Below are 10,469 nucleotides of genomic sequence, written 5' to 3'. Positions count from 1 at the left end.
TTTTTCATTCCTTCTCTGAACTCTTTAAACAAAATATAAATATATTAAATAATAAAATTAATTAAAATTAAAATCACCGTACTATTTCAAATGAATATCATAAATTAACTATTTTAATATACACAACAAAATATAAATAAATTTAAAAAACATAAATAATTTAAAACTATAAGGATATATTAATATTTTAAGTAAAGATATTAATATAAAGGGGTATGGATGAGGGCAGCGCTAAGACTAGGTGGGGCAGGGCAAAGAAAGGAGGGACATATGTATCCCTATCCTTAATTGCGGGGATATTTTTCGTCTTTGTCCTAGTCTATTTCCTAGTTTATATTAGAGAATCTCCTCCTTGTTAAGATCGGTAAGGGTTGGTATCCTAAATTTGGATTGAAATTGTCATCTGTAATTAGCAGTAAAAACTCAAAATGTATCTTACAATGAAATAGATCAATAGACACCACTTCTTACATAGAAGTGTTAAATAGATTGACCTAGCTTGTGACCAAGAACGCGCATGTTTTTTTTAACCTAACCTACTTAGGTCTGATGTAGAAATTTTTGGGCAATGTTAGACATGAGGTAAGGTTTGCAGTCTTATCCAATTTGACTTGGTATTGTAGCGACCAATTTTTTTAGAGTAGTGTTATATCCATAATTTTGTGTACGAATAATGACATGTTACCAATTAATTGGATAATTTTGAATTAAAAATAAAATAACACTCAATTATATAATGATATGTCATTATTTATAGATAAAATTTATATATTATTTGTACCTATAATTTTATTGATTTTTTTAAATTAATTTTTTTTATGACCAACCCATTTGGTACAACTCACAGAACGACCTATTATGGGCCCATGGGGCATAACTTGGAAGCCTTGGACCACACCCCGATCCTTTAGATTATGTCAGGCATGTTCGATGTGAAAGCTCCTTAACATGATCCGATATGAAGGATTGGCCTGGCATGGTCGACCTGGTCCACAACCACCTTTGTGTAATTAACCTAACGCAGAAAAGTCAGAAGTCCAACCATACGATTTATGCTTGAAAGACTTTGACTTAAAAAAATAAAATAAAAAAAGGACTTTCTTCCTTACTTGTCGAAGACGTCCGAGGTGTTGATTTAGAGCAATAAATTCTCTACTCTCCTGCTGAAAATTGCAGCAACATTTCCTAATCAATGGCTTATTTACCTCTCCCTACTCTAATCTTGCTTTGTCTTCTTCAATGGCTACCATGTTTGTCCGCAGCCAACATCAGTGTGGGTTCATCTCTGTCCACCACCGGTGATAACTCTTCACGGCTTTCCCCTTTGGGTCACTTCGCTTTTGGATTTCGCCAGCTTAACAATTCAAACCATTTCTTACTTGCCATCTGGTTCAACAAAATACCTGAAAATACTATTGTTTGGTACGCCGACGGAGATAACCCAGCTCCAAGAGGATCAAAAGTGGAGCTTACAACCCAAGGCCTCTTGCTCAAAGATCCTGAAAACCAAATAATATGGAGTACAAGTCCTTCCACCGAAGTTGCGGATGAAGCTGCTATGCTTGACACAGGCAACTTCGTGCTAATAGGTAATGACTGTAACTATGTTTGGCAGAGTTTTAAGGATCCTAGAGACACTATCTTACGCACGCAGAGATTAGATTTGGGTAGTATGCTGGTTTCAAAGCTGACAGAAACCAATTTCTCCAAGGGCAGGTTTGAGCTCCATTTTACCAATGGAAACCTTGAGCTCAATCCTGTAGCGTGGCCAACTAGATTCAATTATAAACCATATTATACCAGCAATACTTACAGTGCAGATTCTTCTGAGTCGGGCCATCAGCTGGTTTTTGATGAATTAGCTGACATTTACATTGTGAAAACTAATGAAGCAATCGTTCAATTGTGGGAAAATTTAACATATAGTGCGGATTACTATTATCGAGCAACTTTGGACTTCGATGGAAGTTTCGCAGAATTTGCTTATCCAAGGACTTCTGATGGTAATCAGGCTTGGTGGCGTCTGCGAGCTGTTCCTGAGAACATGTGTTTGGCCATATTTCACGACATTGGCAGGGGTGGCTGTGGCTTCAATAGCTACTGCACATTTGGAAATGGGAGATATAATTGTAACTGCCCAGATGGGTATGTATTTGTGGATCCAACTAACCGATTTAGTGACTGCAGGCCGACGTTTCGGCAAGGGTGTGAAGCTAATGGTGGGTCAAGAGATCCAGAAGAATTATATCAAATGAGGGAAGTCAAAGATGTAAATTGGCCACTGGGAGATTATGAGAGGTTGGAACCTTATACTCAAACAATGTGCGAAAAAGATTGCTTGCATGATTGCTCTTGTGCTGCTGTGATATTTAGAGCCAACAGATGTTGGAAGAAGAGATTTCCACTTTCCAACGGAAGATTGGAACCTAATTCTTTCTCAAAAGCTCTACTCAAAGTCAGGAAAGGAGATTCTCCAGAGTCTGCCAATTCAGGCAGCAATAAAGGAATATTAACATTATTAGGAGCTGTATTCTTGGGTGGTTCTGTATTCTTTAACGTTCTTTTGCTAGTGGCTCTTTGTCTAATTGTCTTTCTGTTGCCTAAGAGACAATATGGAAACCATAATTTCAAAGATTCAACCATGGCTGAATCAAATTTGCGTTTCTTTACTTACAATGAACTCAGTGAGGCTACAGATGACTTTAAGGAAGAACTGGGCAGAGGCTCTTTCGGTATCGTGTACAAAGGGGTCTTCAGAACTGGTTCAGGAAATGCCATAGCGGTCAAGAAGTTGGACAAGTTAGCTCAAGAAAAGGAAAGAGAATTTAAAACTGAAGTGAGTGCAATTGGGAGAATTCATCACAAAAATCTAGTCCAGTTGCTAGGATACTGTGATGAAGGTACTAATCGGCTTTTAGTATATGAAGTTATGAGCAATGGGACTTTGGCAAATATCCTTTTTGCACTTCCAAGGCCTGACTGGAATCTAAGAGTCAGGATTTCCCTGGAGATTGCGAAAGGGCTTGTGTACTTACATGAAGAATGCAATGTTCCAATCATCCATTGTGATATAAAACCTCAAAATATACTTCTAGACCACTACTTTAATGCAAAGATTTCTGACTTTGGATTATCAAAGTTGTTACTCTCAGATCAGTCTCGAACGCGGACCATGATCCGAGGAACTCGAGGATATGTAGCCCCTGAATGGTTCAAGAATGTACCTGTGTCTGCCAAAGTGGATGTTTACAGTTATGGTGTTATGCTATTAGAGATAATTTGCTGCAGAAGAAGCGTGGAGATGGAAACAGAGGAAGAAAGAAAGGCAATCCTAACAGATTGGGTTTATGACTGCTATGTTGAAGGAAGAGTAGATGCTCTGGTAAATGAAGATGAAATGGCTATGGCAGACAAGTGCAGGTTGCAAAAGTGGCTGATGGTAGCAATCTGGTGCATCCAAGAAGATCCTTCAAAGCGGCCAACAATGAAGATGGTGTTGCACATGTTTGAAGGATATTTGGAAGTTCCAAAATCCCCATGCCCTTCTTCCTTCAGCTTGAGTTGAGGCCACTGTTAAATAAAATAGGTATATTCCTATTTAACCGGATTCTGATTTGATTATGTTTTAATTTAATCTGATTCGATTTAATTTTAATTTGATCTGATTTTGTTGTATATTATGTTTTCTATTTCACAGCATTAAAATTACATTTTAGATTACATTGTAATAAAATATATTATATAATATTTTGTCAATAACATTTATTTAATTTACAGCACAATCTATAATTCTTCATAGAATCCAAGGACTAAAAATCTTCCTGTATTCCTCAATTTTAAAAACTAACATTTTTTTGTTGTCTTAGGGTTTTATCTTTTTCTCATAGTAGCCACCTCCACACTTTCAGAAGTTTACAATTTCACCCCACTACACTATCAACAGTTTGTAGTTTGCACTACGACAACTCTGTCATCGTTTCAGTAACCTCTTCTTTTGGCGACAAGCTTAGGCATCGAGCTTTATCTTTTTAGTGGCCCCTTCTTCTTTCCAACATCTCTGCTTCTTTTCCTATCGAAATCGTGCATGGCTTTTAGGAATATATATATATATATATATATATGCCAAAATCTGAGAAAAAACAGAGTTGGTTCACTATGCGAACCAGAGAAGCTTAAGAGGAGTAAGAAACAATTTCGTTTTCTATTACTTGTATATGTGATCTTTACATGCAATGGCTTTATATACTGTAAATTACAATCTATCTTTGGTAACATAATATTTGTACAACTTGCTCATCAATATAAACATGATTCTAGGGATGTGATAGCTAATTCTCTGGGATATGATATGCATGATTTCTAGGGATGTGGATGTGATTCTGATTTCCAATACTCCCCCTCAAGCTGGTGGTTTGTAGATGTCATAAACTCTAAGCTTGTGTAAGAGATAAAAATGTTGTCTTAATCCCAGAGGTTTGGTAAATATGTCAGCCAACTGTTCTGTGGTTCGAATGTGGTAAGGTTTTATTAAGCCTTCCTGTATCTCGTCTCTTATAAAGTGATAGTCGATCTCTATATGCTTAGTTCTTTCATGGAAGACTAGATTGGTAGAGATATCCTTTGCTGCCTTATTGTCACAATAGAGTTCAACTGGTTCTGAGATTATCATGCCCAGATCCTCTAATAGACCACGAATCCATATTATTTCACAAGTAGTTTTTGCCATTGCTCGATATTCTGCTCCAGCTGAAGAAAGAGAGATGGTAGGTTGCTTCTTCATTTTCCATGAGATAAGAGAATCCCCAAGTTTTACACAGAAACTTGTTAGTGATTTCTTTGTCATGGGACATGTACCCTAGTCTAAGTCGCAGTAAGTCGTTACTTTTAGGTTTTTATCTCGAGGGAATAATAACCCTAGACGTGGACATCTTTTTAGGTATTTAATCACTTTTAAGGTTACATCCATGTGAGACTGCTTTGGTGCATGCATGAATTGACTGAGGATCTGAACTGCATAACTAATGTCTGGTCTGGTCATTGTGAGATAGATTAGTTGTCCCATTAGTCGTTGATATTCGAGATGATCTTGTAGTGGTGAGTCTTCTATTGTTTCACTATTATGATCGTACTCTGGACTAGTGAGTTTGACATATTGTTCTACTAGGATTGTACTTGGTTTGCAAGCAGATAATCCAGTGTCCACTATTAATTCCAAGGCATATTTCCTTTGGCTAAGGACGATTCCATCTATAGATCGAGCAATTTCAATCCCCAAAAAATATTTTGGAGATCCCAAATCTTTAATCCTGAATGACTTATGGAGGTGAGTTTTTAGCTCTTTTATAGTGATTATGTCATTCCTAGTTATGAGGATATCATCTACATAAACCACCAAGCATATGAATGATTTTCCTTGTCTTTTTGTGAATAAGGCATAATCATGTCTTGACTGTTTGAAACCTAACTTGATCAATGCTTCTGTAATTTTGGTGTTCCATTGTCAGGACGCTTGTTTCAGGCCATACAAGGACTTTCGCAATCAACATACCAGATTCTCCCCCTGTCTGTGAATTCCTGGTGGAACTTCTATATAGATTTCTTCATTTAAGTCCCCATGAAGAAAAGTATTGTAAACGCCCATCTGATGAATAGACCAATCATAAGAGGCTGCAATGGCAAGGAGTGTGTGAACTGTAACATGTTTGATGACAGGTAAAAAAGTCTCTTGGTAATCAAGTCCTTCTTGTTGAGTGAACCCTTTTGCAACCAATCGAGCTTTATACCGTTCAATGGAGCCATTAGCCCGGTGCTTTATCTTGAAGACCCATTTACAACCAATAGGTTTTCTATGAGATGGTTGTGGTACTAAGTCTCAGGTTTTATTGAGATATAGAGCTTCTAACTCTTTTGCCATTGCCTAATGCCACCAAGGTAATTGAGCTGCTTCTGAATATGAGTTAGGTTCTCGATGTGTAGAGATGTGATTGATGCAGACTCTGTGCTTTGGAGATAACCTGTCGTAATTAATATATTGAGAGATGGCATAAGGTTCAGATGAAACAACACAAACATAATCAGTGCTCTAAATAAGAGGTTTTATGGTTCATGACGATCGTCTCAAGAGAACTTGTGCAGGATCATCAGAGGTAACTAGAACATCCATGGATGATGAAGTTGGATCTTGAATAGGTGAAGGTGAGTCAACACCTTGTTCAGATCCTGTTGATAGACCGCTAGTGTTGTGAGACAATGGGATTACATCATATCTTTCTTCAAGGAACTCATTGTGTGTCATTGGTGGTGAACCAATAAGTGTCGTGTCCGTAATCTCATTAGCAAAAGGAAAAACATCTTCATGAAATGTGACATCTCTACTGATGAAGAATTTATCTACAGCCATATCATAAAAATGATATCCCTTTTATAGTGGGAGATATCCCATGAAGACACAACGAGTTGCTCGGGTGTCAAATTTGTCTATTTGCTGAAGTTTGGTGGAGTAGCAGAGACACCTAAATACTTTTAAATTCCTGATGTCTGGTTTTTTACTAAAGAGAAGTTCATAAGGTGTTTTGTCACCTAGAACCTTGGTTGACATTCTATTGATCAGATAGGCTGCCGTGACCACACAATCTCTACAAAATTTAGGTGGTATTTTGGATTGGTGTTTAAGGGCATGGGTTACTTCTAATAGATGTCTATGTTTTTGTTCCACAGTACCATTTTGTTATGGTGTGTAAGGGCAGAAACTTTCATGTATAATTCCTTGAGAATCAAGGTAAGTAGTGGTGGTATGGTTAAGAAATTCTTTGGCATTATCTGTTCAGATTCGTTGGATTTTTGTGTGGAATTGAGTTTGGACCATGGATACGAATTTTAAGAAAAAGGTATGTGTTTGGGCTTTTGAGTTCATAAGGTATAACCATGTGGCACGTGAAAAGTCGTCTACTATGGTAAAAAAGTATTTGGATCTATCATAATTAGGAGTACTATAAGGTCTCTAAATATCCAAATGTATCAATTGGAATGGTTTTATGGTTAAAGTAGTGCTTGTGGGAAAGGTAGTGCGAGTTTGCTTAGCAAGGGGGCAAATGAGACATTTTGGATGTGGAATAGTACTCGAACGCCCTAATCTTTGATGAGAAATTAATGACATTTTATTAATTTGATTTGTATTACAGTAGGGAGAAGTAATACAAGTTTTATTCAATAAAGAAAATATCTTGGGTTTCGGTGTCTAGTAGTATAACCCATGTTGTTCTTTACCCAAGCCCATCAGATTGCCAATCGAATGGTCCTAAAATGTGCATATAGTAGGTAGAAAGGTTACTACACATTTGTTGTCTGTGCATAGTTTGGAAACGGAGATGAGGTTAAAGCGGAATGTGGGTATACAAAGGACATTTTTAAGTATGAGTTTATCTAATTGGACATCTCCTATTTGTGTGGCTTGAGTTGTGGTCCCATTTGGTAATTTGACTGGTGTTGGAGGAGACAAATATTTTTTGTTGGTACAAAATTTTGGGGAACATATTATATGGTCACTAGCCCCTAAATCTATTATCCAAACATCCAAAGAAATAAAAGTATTAAAACACGAAACCGTACCTGCGTAGGGAGTGGAGATGTCATTACCCTTTGGTATCTGATTCAGAAGCTAGATCAACTGATCATATTGTTCAGATGAAAATCCGATTGTAGCTCCCATACTAGTTGAAGCTGCTTGATTTGCAGTGGGCCCTTTTGCCTTTGTTTTGCTTGATCTAGGACGACCATGCAGCTTCCAATAAGTGTCTTTGGTGTGATTACGTCGCTTGCAATAATCACAATATAGTTTTCCCTTTTGTTTGGGTGGCTGATTGTAATTATTAAAATTGCTTGTGACTTGACGAAAATTGTTAAACGTTTGGGTGCTAAATTGATTTTGAGCTGTGGGCGAATATGAGTCGTTAGATCTCTTGACTCCATCCTGTCCGTTCATCTTGCCATATAAATTAAAAACTTAAGTTGGCCCTATTTCATTTTCTTCTCCAAGCGCCTCCTTCCTTTGATAAGCAGCCAAAGCTACCATGCCTTTTTCTTCATGGTGACCGAGACTCCTCTGGCTTTCATCTTGGACAGCAAGATGATATGCACATCGCAGAGAAGGTGCCTCCGTAAAAGTGAGAATATGGGTTCTAAAAGCAGCAAATCCTTCATTTAGCCTCATTAGAAAACGTGTCAACCTCTCTCGTTCCTTTATGCGTTGGATCTGTCAGAGAACCTCCGGTGGTGCAACGATTGACTCCTCAACGACATCCAATTCGTTCCAGGCGGCAAAAAGCTTATTGAAGTAGTTCGTGACAGACATATTTTCTTCTCGGATCTCCGCAAGAATTTACTGAACGCTGTAGATCTTTGCAAGATCTAAAGCTCCATTCATGTCTTTGATGAATCCCCATAGTTCGCGAGTGCCTTCTGTAGGTGGTAAACCAATTACAATTTCTTCAGTCAAGTAGTTACTGATCCAGGCTCGGACAAGGGTGTTACATCACACCCAAAATCGGACAAGATCGGGTTTTGACGACATGGGTACAGTGCCATCGACGAATCCAATCTTGTCTTTTGCAATGAGCGCTCTTCTGAAATCTCTAGCCCACTGTGCATAATTCTCGGCTCCGGTCAACGTCTGTTTTATCAACACGAGTTTTGGTCCATCCGATGGTGAAGCATAAAGAACATCTCCAGGCTTCGGTTTATTTTTGTTTGTATGAACCAGCCGAAACTCTGGCATTTGTGATGTTTCAGTGGTGCATTCAGGCGATATAGGATCGACGGATGTTGCTTTGATTGGCTCCATCTAATCCGATTTTCTTTTCTTTGCGTAGGTTAATGGAATGCAAGTATGTTGGAACTGAAGATCAAAGAAGGAGCAATTCGAAAGATCAAAGAAGGAGCAATTTGGAACGTTGCTCTGATACCATGCCAAAATCTGAGAAAAAACAGAGTTAGTTCACTATGCGAACCAGAGAAGCTTAAGAGGAGTAAGAAACAATTTCGTTTTCTATTACTTGTATATGTGATCTTTACATGCAATGGCTTTATATACTGTAAATTACAATCTATCTTCGGTAACATAATATTTGTACAATCTGCTCATCAATATAAACATGATTCTAGGGATGTGATAGCTAATTATCTGGGTTATGATATGCATGATTTACAGGGATATGGATGTGATTCTGATTTCCAATAATATATATATATGACAGAGTTTTTAAATAAATAATTAGACATAAAACTTGTTTTTTTAATATTTATTTTCTTATTTTCTTTACATGTATATTTTATATTTATTTTATATTTATTTTACATATTTATATTATATTCTAAAAAACTATAATTTAATTAATTTTGTTAAATAATATATAATTAGAAGTGAATGGTTTTAATTGGTTTAAACATAATTCAAACTAGAGTAAACTGTATTTTTTTAGTTTAGTTTGAAAAATTTTTAAACTCTTTTTTCGTTTGGTTTTAAGAAGTTTTCAAATTGCACCAAATCGGACTGTACACATTAGTGACTTTCCTGCTTCTTGCTTGATTTCTTCCATTGCTATCGGTGGTTGGTCTCCCTTCTTCACCGGCAACACGACGGACTCTTTCCCTACAATCTCTTGTTTATTCCAGCTGTCTTTCACATGAACAGCCCTTTGTTTTGCTGTGTTTTCTTCACCAGAACAGACACAACTCCGACCACTCAACGATACTAAATGGAGCATTTCATGATTATTTGTTTACATGTAAGCATTGATGTTACAATGTTAAGTCTGCAAATATTTTTAATCAATTGTAAGGATATTTAGCATGCTATGCGTCATGTAACATGATGATTCAATTTAAGAAGTGAAGGACTCAAAATCATTATCTCTCAGAGATTTGAAAATGCATTTTGGAGTGCCAAATTTTCTAAAATATCCTTTTTCCTGAGGATTGTTGTAGTAAAGTAAATGCTATCCTAAGGGTCTAGGTGGAATTTTCTTTTCATGATCATCTATTAACTTAAAATTGTTTTATAAACATCAAAAATAAATAATTTGAATGATACTTTGTATACCTATATGTATACACAAATGAATATATATTTATGTGTGTCATTATATAATTATATTTTATTTTATTTTTAATTTAAAATCATAAATCACATAATGACATATATCAAGTATATACCCATCTATATATTCAAAGTAGATATACAATTTTATTGAAATAATTTTAGCCTTTTATCTGCCTTAAGATTATGAGTAATTTAATCTTGAATTTGTATCAAAATTTTGTGTTACAATATTTTATCCGGTATGTAAAATTGTTTTTCAACACAAATTGAATAAAGGAAATAATTTTAGACACAGTGACGGAAACTTTTGGAGGTGATTTCGGTAACAGGAACGATGGAGGATCAATTTTTCAAAAGAAATTATTTAAAATAA

At 36.4% G+C, this 10,469-nt stretch overlaps 1 protein-coding gene across 3 annotated transcripts; it reads left to right on the top strand.

Moving 5' to 3' along the window:
- The first annotated feature begins 1,135 nt into the window (after positions 1–1,135).
- LOC123204195 (G-type lectin S-receptor-like serine/threonine-protein kinase LECRK2) lies at positions 1,136–9,929 on the top strand. 3 transcript variants are annotated; one of them, XR_006499465.1, is made up of 3 exons: positions 1,136–3,586; positions 8,868–9,023; positions 9,670–9,929. XR_006499465.1 is itself a non-coding variant. In XM_044620783.1 (2 exons), exon 1 carries the CDS (start codon positions 1,193–1,195, stop codon positions 3,563–3,565), a length of 2,373 nt encoding a protein of 790 aa, XP_044476718.1. In that variant the 5' UTR covers positions 1,136–1,192; the 3' UTR covers positions 3,566–3,586; positions 8,868–9,174. The 3 variants fall into 3 exon arrangements, 1 of the variants encoding a protein (XP_044476718.1); XR_006499466.1 differs by lacking the exon at positions 1,136–3,586 and adding an exon at positions 8,030–8,747; XM_044620783.1 differs by lacking the exon at positions 9,670–9,929 and having other exon boundaries at positions 8,868–9,174.
- The last annotated feature ends 540 nt before the right edge of the window (positions 9,930–10,469 follow it).

The sequence above is a fragment of the Mangifera indica genome, chromosome 20 (assembly GCF_011075055.1).
Source record: "Mangifera indica cultivar Alphonso chromosome 20, CATAS_Mindica_2.1, whole genome shotgun sequence".
NCBI classification, from domain to species: Eukaryota; Viridiplantae; Streptophyta; class Magnoliopsida; order Sapindales; family Anacardiaceae; genus Mangifera; species Mangifera indica.
This window is presented reverse-complemented; position numbering and strand designations above follow the sequence as displayed.

Coding starts and splice junctions, on each gene's coding strand:
- LOC123204195 (XM_044620783.1), top strand. CDS start 1,193: ATGGCTTATTTACCTCTCCCTACTCTAATCTTGCTTTGTCTTCTTCAA.